The sequence below is a fragment of the Aulonocara sp. 'chitande type north' Nkhata Bay genome, linkage group LG19 (genome assembly GCF_057382095.1).
Source record: "Aulonocara sp. 'chitande type north' Nkhata Bay isolate Kocher_YH1m ecotype deep benthic linkage group LG19, A_spYH_male_GT1.1, whole genome shotgun sequence".
In the NCBI taxonomy this organism is placed as follows: Eukaryota; Metazoa; Chordata; class Actinopteri; order Cichliformes; family Cichlidae; genus Aulonocara; species Aulonocara sp. 'chitande type north' Nkhata Bay.
The window spans coordinates 8609532-8622145 of record NC_141362.1 but is presented as its reverse complement, the minus strand read 5'-3'; the positions used below and the strand labels follow the sequence as shown (position 1 = coordinate 8622145).

The 12614-nt window shown below is 42.2% G+C and overlaps 3 protein-coding genes across 4 annotated transcripts; 2 read left to right on the top strand and 1 right to left on the bottom strand.

The window, feature by feature from the left end:
* The first annotated feature begins 333 nt into the window (after window positions 1-333).
* On the top strand, window positions 334-2944 carry LOC147306443 (uncharacterized). The gene is made up of 3 exons (XM_086275645.1): window positions 334-422; window positions 554-1393; window positions 1800-2944. Exons 1-3 carry the CDS (start codon window positions 413-415, stop codon window positions 2510-2512), a joined length of 1563 nt encoding a protein of 520 aa, XP_086131771.1. The 5' UTR covers window positions 334-412; the 3' UTR covers window positions 2513-2944.
* A 776-nt stretch (window positions 2945-3720) lies between these two features.
* Window positions 3721-5300, top strand: LOC147306442 (uncharacterized). Of its 2 annotated transcripts, none has more exons than XM_086275670.1 (2): window positions 3721-4242; window positions 4829-5300. In XM_086275670.1, the coding sequence occupies exons 1-2, from the start codon at window positions 3911-3913 to the stop codon at window positions 5124-5126; spliced, it is 630 nt and encodes a 209-aa protein (XP_086131796.1). In that variant the 5' UTR covers window positions 3721-3910; the 3' UTR covers window positions 5127-5300. The 2 variants fall into 2 exon arrangements, with proteins under 2 accessions (XP_086131796.1, XP_086131794.1); XM_086275668.1 differs by having other exon boundaries at window positions 4325-5300.
* Window positions 5301-8912: 3612 nt separating this feature from the next.
* Window positions 8913-10732, bottom strand: cfd (complement factor D (adipsin)). Its single transcript, XM_086275612.1, has 5 exons — window positions 10617-10732; window positions 10349-10505; window positions 9932-10073; window positions 9528-9818; window positions 8913-9391 (listed from the first exon to the last, which is right to left on the bottom strand). Exons 1-5 carry the CDS (start codon window positions 10672-10674, stop codon window positions 9212-9214), a joined length of 828 nt encoding a protein of 275 aa, XP_086131738.1. The 5' UTR covers window positions 10675-10732; the 3' UTR covers window positions 8913-9211.
* Between the last annotated feature and the right edge of the window lie 1882 nt (window positions 10733-12614).

Below are 12614 nucleotides of genomic sequence, written 5' to 3'. Positions count from 1 at the left end.
ACCTTGTGCAGACACTGACATTATGCGCGCTTCCATCTTAGGCGGAAGCACGTTATCTTAGGCCTGTTGTGTTAAGATCAAGTCTTTACTGAATTTTAAAGTTTAGCATGGAAAACTGCTTTGTGCACCAAAATTATTTGAAGTAATGCTTTTTTTCTTTTGTATTCTCAAACCTAAAGTGAAGCACAAGGAAAATACATGTTCATCCAGGCGTGAACGGTGGAATGCACTTCCTTGACAGTTGAACTTGTAGTGCCACATGTTGTAATCCAGAAGCATCCTGTTTTACCTTTTACCTGTTTTACCTTTTTCCTTTATAATGCTTGTTTCAGAGCCTGAGTGTCTAGTTTCAGGTGTTATCTTGAGCTGACAAGAATCTTAGTGCAGACTTGCTGGAGCACCTGCAAAAGACATGGCTAGGAGTGAGTAATCGTATTTTTCTTTTACTATGAGGTCAAATCATTGACTAAATAGTTGCAAATTATTTTAAACGTTAGATCCTAAGGATGTGTTGGTTTGTGTACTGAAAAGTTGTTATTGTTTTGTTTGACAGAAAATGTAACAGATATAAGAGAGATGATGGTGGTCATATCAATGATGGAAGAATGGTCTGCTCTGAAATCTCTGGCTCAGGATAGCTCTGAGGATGAAAGTCACAAGTTAAGTTTTAGATCTGTGGGATCAAACCAAGTCTGTGATTTGACTGTGGAGGATCGTTCGATCAGCTTGCACTATGCAGAGTTAAAGGAAAACATGACAGAGGAGAGCATCTGTGAGACAATCGATAGCTGTTTCAAGTCTTGCACAGAGGAAATCAGAACATTTCTGTTGCTGATCCAAGGTGGCTGTTACACAATGAGAGAACAAAGACTGACAGGGATCCTTCAGGCCCACTTTGGAGCTGAGGCTTTAAAATACTTAATTGTCCTCTCTGTGGAAGATGGAAAGGTTGTTGACACATTAGATGACGCCCTGCTAGATTTGATAAATGTATGTGATGGCAGGTACTGCCGAGTTAGGTCCTCTGCTCCGGGTGGCGGGCTGCACACCCTGCTCGAGATGGTTGACTACCTGATGACTGAAAATGGCGTCACAGGTTACACTGAAAGCATGCTAAGTGAATCCATGAAACGTAGGACAGAAGACTCGGCCATGAACATGCTGAAAATGAAAGTACGCGAGGCAGAAGAGAAGGAGCAAGCTTTCATGCAGCTACTTCAACAACAGGAGCAGAGAAGAGCCAAGGAGCTGGAGGAGCTGAATGCAAAGCACGATGAGGAAAGAAAGAAGGAGGGAGCTGAACAAAAGCAGTATGAGGCAAAAAGAGAGAACCTTGAGGAGGCTGTAAGAAGCCACAGAGCCATGTTGCAACTTCAGATCAGTACCCCTGATGGTAAGAGCTATTTCCATTTGTTCTGGTGTTTTAAAACTAAAGTTGTCAAGATGAATAAAAATACAGACCTATAACTTCCCTGTACACCAAAGAGTGGTGAATACATCGTCCAGCATCTACTGGAAGAGGTAAAAGTGATGTTAATTGCCCCTAGGGGGTGATAGAGTTACATTTTTATATGGATATTGTTATAATCTTTAGTGTTACAATTCAGTTTGACACATGTAAAACCAGAAGAACATGATATAGACCCCAACAGGGGAAATGGCCCTCCACAAGTTATAGATATTATTGGGGCTGTAGCTAGTGTGTAATCATATTTTCAACATTTTCATAAGAGTTGTATGGTCTAATTTTCTGTAGGTGTTTTCTAACAGTCATTTTCCATTTCATTTTTGGCTTTCAGATGATGAAAAGAATAAGATCTCTGTGATCTTTCTTGGTCTCAGTGGCAGCGGTAAGTCTTCTGCTCTGAATGTAATCCTAGAGAGAGCAGGTAGCCAGTACTCAATTAACGGATCCACTCATGAACCGGCCCTACCGACCGTATTTTGCGAGAGAAAGGAGGTATACGCAGCAGGGAGGAAGCTCATCCTCGTCGACACCCCTGAGCTGTGGGACGAAGACGGGGTGGAGAATGTAGAGCTTGTGAAGGACTGCCTGGCTCTGGCCGTACCTGGGCCCCATGTTTTCCTGCTGGTGCTCCAGGTGGGACGCTTCACCCAGGGAGAGTGCGAGATGTTCGGACACCTCCAGAAGATCTTTGGACGAGAATTCGCAGAGCATGCCATCGTGTTGTTCGTTCAATTCGACAACAACAAGTGCAGGCCTCAGAAAATCAACAACTATGTTGCTGGTGCTCATTCAGCTCTGCAGGATCTTGTCCGGAAGTGCGGGAGCCGTTATTATGAGCTAAACATTATAAAATCCCAGAATGCTTTGAGCTATCCTCAGGTGAAAGATTTGCTGTCTGGGATCAGTAAACTGGTTGCCTCACATGGAGGACACCCCCACATAGTGAAGAGATTTTCTTTGCAGGAGCTGCAGGAACGAAACAAAGTGATTGAAGAGAGGAAGGAAGGAGCACTGGAAGTGAACTACTTATTAAGAGAAAATTAACTTCTCTTTCTTATAAAAAGGGGAACACTGCAGATGGAAAAGCAGTACAATGATGTACCCTAGAGCCTTGAACCTTTCTTAAACTTCCTGTTTGGTAAAAAAAAAAAAAAGTGTTAGTGTAGATGTTTTAAATTGGATTGAATTACATTAAACATTTGTTTCCTTTATTTGATACTCATGTGGTAGTATGGTTTGCTTTTGAAGGTTGAATCACTTGCAGAAAATGTCCTTGTAATCTTTTTTATTGTCTTTATAACCTTTGTATTTTAAGTTAACTAGCTATGAATACCTTTAAATGACTGTTAAGATGTACTGTCTTTTAGAAATGTGAGCCTCTTGGTAGAACACAATGGCGGGGGTGATGGTGTGGTTTTGATCAAGCTAAACAAATCAGTGGAGCATGTTGGGAACTACTCACATACCTGCTTGTCTGCACAGACCAGTGAAAGGAGGAAAAGAAAAAGTACATGTGCTCTTTTTATTTGCTTTTGGACTTCCTCACCACTGGTATGAAGACTGGAAAGTTTATGAGATCTGTTGTTGTTGTTGTTGTCTTGATTGCCTGAGACTTGAAGACAATTTTACAAATGTTTCCACTTGCCAATAAGCTGACACACATGTATTAAAATTACAACAGTGATGCATAAATTGTTTAGATGACATCTTGGTGTTGTGTTCCAACATTGTAAACTTTGGCTTTTAACCATATTTTCAGTTAGTCTGATCTATTATTGTTTGTCTTTCTACTCACAAAGTACATTTGGAACTTTATTGCCAATAGCACAACTTACAGGTAGTATTAAACAAAACTAAACAAGAGGAAAAGAATGGGGGAACACCTCATGACTGTACACAAATAGTAGAGGTTGAAGAGAAAGTAAGATCTGATTTGAGAGCAGAACCGGTGAGTGAGGCAGATGATTACTTTACAGATGGATGTTGTTTTAGAGATCCGAGTGAAGGATTGAAAACAGGCTATGCAGTGATGAAAGGAGTTGGAGACCAGCTGCTGGTGGAGAAATCAGGAACATTAGAAGGGCCTCAGTCAGCACAGAGAGCAGAGCTTATTGCAGTGATAGAAGCTCTGAGATTAGGGAAAGGAAAAAGAGTTAACATTTATACTGACTCAGCATATGTTTTCGGAGCAGCACATGTAGAGTTGGGGCAATGGAGAAGGGCTGGATTCAGAACAGCCACAAATAAACCAATCAAACATGAGGAGGAAATGAGACAGCTGGAGGACGCTCTGAAAGAGCCTCTGGAGGTCGCTATCATAAAGTGTAAAGGGCATGACGACTCTGACACTTGGGTGGCGAAAGGAAACAGAGCAGCCGACGAGGAAGCAAAACGGGCGGCAGGCTATAAGGAAGGAAAACAAATGGTAAGTATGGGTATGGAATGGGGAGACCTGCCAGCCCAAAAGCGAGAGGACATCGAAAAGGCCCAAGGAGGAGCCTCACCCGAGGAAAAGGCGGTGTGGCAGGAAAGAGGGGCTGTACAATCAGAAGGATTGTGGAGAGGGCCCGACGGGCGACCAGTGCTCGCAGCAGGAGTGGCCCAGGAAAAAATCAAAGAAGCTCATGGGTTAGGTCATGTGGGAGTGGCCCAGATGGAAAGGGATTTGTGTCATTGGTGGCATCCCTACATGAAAAACCTGGTAAGGGAACATGTGAGAGCCTGCCTGATTTGTGGACAACACAATCCGAAGCCCACCGTGAAACCAGAAATGGGTAAGTTTCCTTTGCCAGAAAGACCAGGCCAGGAAATTGTGATTGATTACACTGACATGATAACCGCTGTTCGAGGGTGTAGATATCTGTTGGTGTGTGTGGATGGATTGACTGGTTGGCCAGAGGCGTGGCCTACCCGCAGAGAGGATAGCAAAACAGTGATCAAATGTCTGGTGAATTATTATGTCCCTTGGCATGGATTCCCAGAGAAGGTAAGATCAGATAATGGCACTCACTTTAAAAATCGAGATCTCGCTGAGGTGGAATGTATGTTGGGGTTGCAACATAGATATGGTACAGTTTACCATCCACAGTCTCAGGGAAAAGTGGAAAGAATGAACCAAAATCTTAAAAACAAATTGGCAAAAATCTGTGCACAGACTAACATGAATTGGGTTGATGCTCTTCCCATAGCTTTAATGAGTGTAAGGTGCGCCGTTAATCAGCGCACTGGGTTCACTCCATATGAGCTGCTGACAGGAAGACAATTTCCAGGCCCTGCAGCAGGTGTAAGAGAATTAAGAGAGGAAGTAAAAGTGTCTGAACATGTGAAACAGTTTAAAGCACTAAAAGCTCTTGTCTCTAGTTTCACTACGCAGGTGGGAGATCCAACAGGAAAGGAGGTGACCACGCCAGAGGCGAAGTGGGTGTGGCTGAAGGTGTATAAGCGAAAGTGGGACGAGCCCAGGTGGACAGGACCTTTCGAGGTGACCACTCGAACCTCTCACGCGGTCCAGCTGAGGGGCAAAGGCGACACCTGGTACCACTGGAGCCAGTGTGCAGCGGCAGAGGAGCCTAGGCGATCGGAGAGGCTCTTGGCGAAAAAGGGGGACACGGCTGTGACCCCAAAAAACACAGATCTTAGTATAGAAGGGCCAGAATAATACCCTGATCTGTGTAGCGACCAAAGGGTAGTCTACCCCGGAGGTTGAAGAAAGAAGTCGAGAATCACCCAACTGGAAGACACTGGTAGCTGCAGCAATAAAAATAAAGGTTAAAAGCTCCTTAGACAGAGGTTCTAGTCTAAGTACATTTGAAAGGTATAAGGGGGCATTAAAATGGGGGAGGAAAAGTCTAATGCAAAAATGAGGCTTCTGGAGAATTGGAAATTGATGGGAGTGTTAGCTATGATCACTATTGGTGTGCTAACTACTGTTTTTCTGTTGTGTGAGTTGCCCAGTTACAGAACTCATCCACCTCCTCTTCCTCTCGCGGACCCTGTGGCGACCAGCTCTGAGCGTGATGTAGGTGAGAAACCAGATCCTTGTTTAGAGTATTATGGAGGCATAGAGGTGGATTACGTTAGAGGATCCACCACAGCCTTCACTTTTGATCTATGTTCCGTGATAGACTGTGGAAAGGATCAGACCAGTTGGCGCGGGTACGAAGTGTGGACATGTCATGACATAAGATTCACAAGTGCTTGTCTTGTAGGTAAACCCACCGCCACGGGGTACACCCCGTGTGAGGAGTGGGACATGGTGACCGGTTACACCCTCCCAGGATGGGATACACGGGGCCGTTGGGAGGGGTTTGCAATTCAGCGTGATTTCAGTAACACACAAAATCCACTTACAATGTCTATTGGTGGGTGGCAGGTTACACCGCAGCGGTACCGGAAAGAAGATAAAGTGTTTTATTTAGTGTTAGGAGTAGATGTATTTGGGAAAGATCCGAGAGGCATAATAAAGATAAACTTTAAAGATCCACCCTGTAAATTACCCAGCCACAACGCCACAGTAAGCTGTAATTTATCTAGCAGCGACACCACATCAACCAAAGCCCCACCTTCCGTGTCTAAGGTAACAAAAATGGACTACACAAAGTGGAAACCCCGACAGCTGATGTCTCGTGCCACAGGCTATGTGGACAGCAACCTGTGGTTGGACTGGCTGATTGAAACTACAAAAGAGCAAAAGGTGTCGGATTGTGTGGCATGCGCTACAGCACGCCCACGTTTATTTATTGAACCGGCACCTCTGTATCCAGAGGACCCCTGGGGTTTTGATTGCATGCTCCGACTTACTCGGAGAGCAGTAAATACAGGAAAATGTGCTCCATTATCTGCTTTATTTCCCCCAATAGATAATAACACCATTCCCGGACCGTTCACACCTAGGAAAGCTAATTATACTTGTTTCAATTTTACTGCAGATGATCCCGGAGAGCAGGAGTATGACGCTGGAGAGATCCCGGCTGATTGGTGTGAGGCCACATTTCCAGGAAGAGGAGAGGCAGCGCGTGCGAGCGCCACGGTCGTGGGTACTTGGGCTCGAGCCGGTTTGTACTATTATTGTGGAGGTGGGAGTCTGCATGTGCGAATACCAAATGAAGCGGTTGGTGTTTGTGCCATGGTCAGACTAGGAGCGCCTCTGCTGATAATAGGGGGTAAGGATAATTCTGAGAGGGTAGAGGGACATGCGCGACGACCACCTAGGCGCAGGCGTCAAGGGTGGCCTAAGGGATCATCTTGGTCGTTTGATTTAACTGTTAATTCACCCACATATATAGATTCTATCGGTGTTCCGCGTGGCGTTCCAAATGAGTTTAAATTAGTAGATCAGATAGCAGCCGGTTTTGAAAACATTCCAATACTTTCTGCCTTGTTTCCCGTCACCCCCAACAAAAACGTAGATAGAATTAACTATGTGCACTATAACGTTCTCCGACTGTCAAATTTGACCCGTGATGCAATTCAGGGCTTAGCAGAACAAGTAGGTCCAACCTCTCTGATGGCAGTGCAGAACCGGATGGCGCTGGATATGGTTCTGGCTGAAAAAGGAGGGGTTTGTGAAATGTTTGGACAAATGTGTTGTACTTTTATTCCCAATAATACAGCTCCGGATGGCTCTGTAACTCGAGCACTGGAGGGGCTACGGACTCTGGCCCATAATATGCATGAACATTCAGGTATCGACAATCCGCTGGAGGAATGGATGACTTCTGTTTTTGGGCAATGGAAGGGATTTGTTATGTCAATCTTGGTCTCACTGTCTGTTTTCACTGCTGTCTTAACAACATGTGGTTGTTGTTTGATTCCATGCCTCAGAGCTCTAGTAGTTCGTCTTATTGACAGGGCCGTAACCTCAGGGCCGGAGGGCCGGGGGGTTATGATGCCTCTGTTAAAGGATGATCCCGAGGAATGGAGAGACGTGGACCTTGTGACCCTGGAATGCGTCTTGTAAGTGATCTCTTTGAGAAAAGAGATCAAAGGGGGTGTTGTTAATGACAAGTAGCTAAACATATGCCATTTTATGACCAGTAGTCAAGGTAGTAAATTAGCTTAACAGCTGCAGGCCATATATTATCCTTTAGTTCTAATGGTGTGCTATGTATGTAGTTTAGTCTCTATTATACTCTTGAATAAAAGAAACATAATCATTTGTAGTTCATTAGACAAAATGTGCATTACTCTGTATCCTTGATCAGCTGTGAATGTCTGACACTGTTTTCTTGAGAATGTTTTACTGCTGAATCATGTGAAGAAGGCCATAACAGGGAGACTAGGTGTCTGAGCAGAAGAGATAAAACCACATTCTTTACCCCCCTTCCAGTTTCACACAGAAAGACAGGGAGGCAAGGTCAGGAGCCAGGCTCACTAAGAATTAGAAAAACATGTGAAGATGCAGCTTTTATGACAAGGAGGGGGGCCAGGATTAGCTATAAAAGTCTGTGAAAGTTGCCACCATTCTGAGACATGCTGTCGAACCTCTGCAGGCATCTCTCCCGTCCGGACGTTGTAATGCTCTTGTTGTGAATTGTACCGAAATAAATGTTTGTTGATTGAGCATATATACACCGAGTATTGTCCTTCCTTCAGCCCAAAGATTCAAAGAACTGCGTGTTTTCAACAGCACCGACTGACTTTCAGGGTTGGCTTCATTTGAAATATAGTTTAGCTACAAACAGATATATAAACTATTGATAGAACAAAGCTGATAAGTGACAGCAATGATAAGTGTCCATCTTCTTATAAGTTAAAGTAATTAAAGCTGTATAATATATCTGGCATTTTCTGATATCTCTGTCACTCACTTTTTAAAATACATATATGTTTTATTGTTGGAATACGTAGATGAAATCATAATTCGATATTGGTTGGATCCTTTTTCAGAACGCCACAGTCAGTGTGTTTAGTGATGTGATGTCTAATTTTTAGATGTCTATACATAAGTCACCTAGGAGTAAGCCAATTATTTTTTCCTGGAGTAGATAATGTGAACACGTTTCCATCAAATAATTGGTTTATTCTTAACTTTTGGCCTATCTTCTATTAAAAATAACAAGTACAGAGGGGGGACACTTGATATTTCCTAGTGAACAGTAAGCATGGTCCATGACCTGCTACTTTCCCCTTTAATTGCATGCACTGCATTCCATACCTGCAGTGTTTGTTTAACCCGTGTATTACGTTAATTTTCCTCTGAGACTGTTGACTAAGACATTGCACTGTAGATATTAATATTCCTGGCATTCCTGGAGTTCTGTTTAACATAACCAATCTCTTCATCTCTACTACTGTTCTGAGCTGGGATGCCCAGTAATACAATCTTATTTTAGGTAGAATCAATCAATCAATCAATCAATCAATCAATCAATCAATCAATCAATCAATCTATCAATCTATCTATCTATCTATCTATCTCTGCAAGGTACAGGTATAACACGAGACATGTACTACGTTTTTATTAATTCCATAATACAGCAAAGTGCTACATTATGTGATTGTTATTATGATGCTAGAGAGGGTAAAATGGAGGCAGACAATTCCCTATGGCGACGCCCATAGAGGGAGCAATCAGGAGCAGTAGAAAAAAATAAAGACGTTTACATATGTTTTTGTCATTTGCCACACATTGATGAACTGCTCCTACAGACATGCATTAATCATATATGTATATATAAAAAACACTGTGACAGATGCATAGTCAGCTGTAGCTAAAAACTTGAATGTAACATCTGCTTTCATTTATGCGCTCTGCTCTTCTGCTGCGGCTGGCTGTGGATTCATGATGTTGTCAATCCATTGAGTGTAGTGAGAGATGATAGTATAAATTCCAGGCTTTTTTGTTTGGCCGCACTTTTTTCCGCCATTTGAGGTGATGCCCACCACAACGCCATTATAGAGCAGAGGACCCCCAGAGTCCCCCTGAATGACCACAACAAAGAAGCAGGAAAAAAAAGCACAAGTTTAGGATCAGTAATGCAATCTAAGCCAGCTGTCTAACAACTGTTTTCACGTTTCATCATTTATGTTTAGTAGAATAAAAGGAAGTAAAACTTACATCACAACTGTCCTCATTCTTATGTGGTTGGTCACAGGGGTTTGCGCATACTTTATGTGCACATATCATGTTAGTGGTGAACTTTCTACCAAAGTAGTCGCTGCGTCTGCACCGATCTGGGCTAATCACCTCGACAGTCACCTCTTTGAGTTTATCTGGTCTGGCCCCCAGGTTGTCAACCGATCCCCAGCCAGCTGTTTCGACCTCGTTACCGGTGTCGGGGTTTGTGCCTCCAGCACGCAGAAATTCCACCGCTTTAACCGCTTCGGAAATGTTAAATGGACGATCCAGCTGCAAAAGCCCCCACAGATAATGATTCCAACTATATCACTGTTTTGGTTTACTATTATAGACTCTTGTTTCTGAGTATTCAGATAGTATAAGGGCATAGCATATGCACTTACCTTAATTAAAGCAATATCATTGTCATAATTACTTGGGTCAAAATCTTGGTGATTGTGAAGTTCCAAAATGTCAAAGATTTGCTTTGTCTCTTCAGGTTCACTCAGAGAATGGACACCGAGCATCACCTTCCTTCCATCTGGTCTTAAAAAAGAGCACAATAGTGTTATATTATTGAATAATCATCAAGAAAAAGAGTTATCTACTACATAAAAGCAAACTCTAAATGCTTTTGTAGAGCCATTGAGCAAATTTAAACATGAAACTTGAACAAGCACAGGAGAGATTATTGCCCAAGCAAATACAAACAAACACAATCCAAACAGCACCAGCTTTAAATGGAAAATATCATGCTAATATGATTCTGATCTTGCAAATGTTTCCATACATTTGTTACACTGTAAAAAATGTTGCCTTACCCGTTAGGTAGACAGTGCACTGCAGTCATCACCCACTGATCTGCTACCACAAAGCCTCCGCATTCATGTTTCAGATTCTCCCCTTCTGGCACCTGGATGGAGGCCATGTAGGGCCGAGAATGCGGCGCTGCCTCCCTGCCTCCGATTATGCCCGCACCTGAGATGAAGAAGCATATTTTTCTTTTACAGACGCGCAAAATATTAATAGCAGAAAAATAACATCTGAAATGTTGCACCAAAAAACACAGATAAAGCAGCACAAACGTACTCTCTGAAATGAGGGCGACAACAAAAACAGCAGCACCCACGAGCACCTTTGACACCATGATGTCGCTTTAACTGATACAGAACGAGCATGTGTGCTGTTTTTAAAGGCTTTCATTTGGAACAAAGGAAGCCAATATTACGCAAAGCACAAGGGGGAGTCGGACCATCCTCCCATTCTCTGTTTCCTGGAATGAAAAACAGGAAAACATAAAACATGTTCTTGAGGTCGTTACTTTTTTGCATGGCTTTTATTTTTTTGCCATTGTCTTTGCTTGGAATTCCTATGTGTGACTTTTCCTGATACAGTCATATTATTGAGTTGATCTTTAAATGAAGATGAGCAAAGTATGTAGTATATAGTAGCAGTAGTTTTTGAAACTCATGCTTTAATTGGCTTCTTATAACTTCAGGTTCATAAACACAACACTCAGAAGAAAACATCGTGTTCCTCTTTGATTTCTGTAAGAGATGCAGGAAAATATGGCGAGAAAATGCATTGCAAAGCAGTTTTTGAGGCAGGAATTCCAGCATGTGTTGAAAATATGCGCAAAGCTTCGGCATCTTGGCTCAGACTTTAAACATACCCACTGCAAAAAGACACAATTCGTAATTTACGCCCTTACCAAGGAAATCCTATATGCAGAGGCACAGTATTGCAAAAATATAAATCAGAAACAGAATGGATGAAATATCTTTGTAGGTTTGAAGATGCTTCGATGATTTAACACTTTGTTTCTCAACTTTGAAATTTACGACATGGCGAGCTGAGCAGTGCTGCTTTCAATGAAAAAACATTTTTTCAAAAAAACTTGGCTGTACTGTGTTTAGAATGACAGTCTAGGCCATTTCCTGTACATTTTGACTCAACTCACAGTTAAGATAAGTCTGTACCATCAGCACCTAAGGAGACATTAACCCTCTCCAAGCTTTAACAGAAAGGTAACAGTAGATTGATAGTGATAGTGAAACTCAGGAACGTGATACTGCTATTTACAGTAAAAGCCACTTGCAATGGTATGTAATTGTGTCTTTGTGTGATGTATGATGCCGCCTAAAATCAGCAGAAGCACAATCACTTCGATGTTGTCAACACATGGTTCACATCAGGATGTCATCTGACACAGAGGTTTGTGTACTGTGCACACAGAGAACTAATTGTAGTTTTCTTAACAAATCCCCTCATATATCAGATATAATTAGGTGTTTTGCTGTGATTATTGTCAGACATGGGCCCACTGAGGCAAATTCCTAACGATGACATGGCAAAAAAGTATTGAATCCTTGATCTTAAGTAAGTAAGTAAGTAAGTAAAATTTATTTATATAGCGCTTTTCACAGATAAAAATCACAAAGTGCTTTACAACACAGAAAATGGGAATATAAAACAATATAACAGTAAATAAAACAATGTAAGACAATAAAACTATAAAAACAGCATAAGAAGAAATTAATCAAATGCTTTTCTAAATAAAAATGTCTTCAGCTGTTTCTTAAAACAATCAATGGAGTCCGTGCAGCGAAGAGACAGTGGGAGAGAATTCCACAACCGTGGTGCCACAGTCTGAAAGGCCCGATCACCACGAGTTTTAAAACGAGTGCGTGGTACCACCAACAGTCTCTGATCTAATGACCTTAAAGCCCGAGAAGGTGTATGTGATTTCAGCAGGTCAGATAAATATTGAGGAGCCTGACCATGCAGGGCCCTAAAGGTTAGAACTAAAATTTTAAACTGAAACCTAAAATTTACAGGCAACCAGTGAAGGGAGGCCAAGACTGGAGTGATATGCGATCTTCTCTTGGTGCCTGTTAAGAGACGTGCTGCAGCATTCTGCACAGTCTGAAGACGATTTAAGGCTGATTTGTTAAAACAAGTAAAAAGGCCATTACAATAGTCTAAACGAGAAGAAATAAAAGCATGAATAATCATCTCAAGTTCAAGCTTTGATACCATTAGTCTGAGTTTAGAAATATTCCGTAAATGATAAAAACAGTTTCGGAC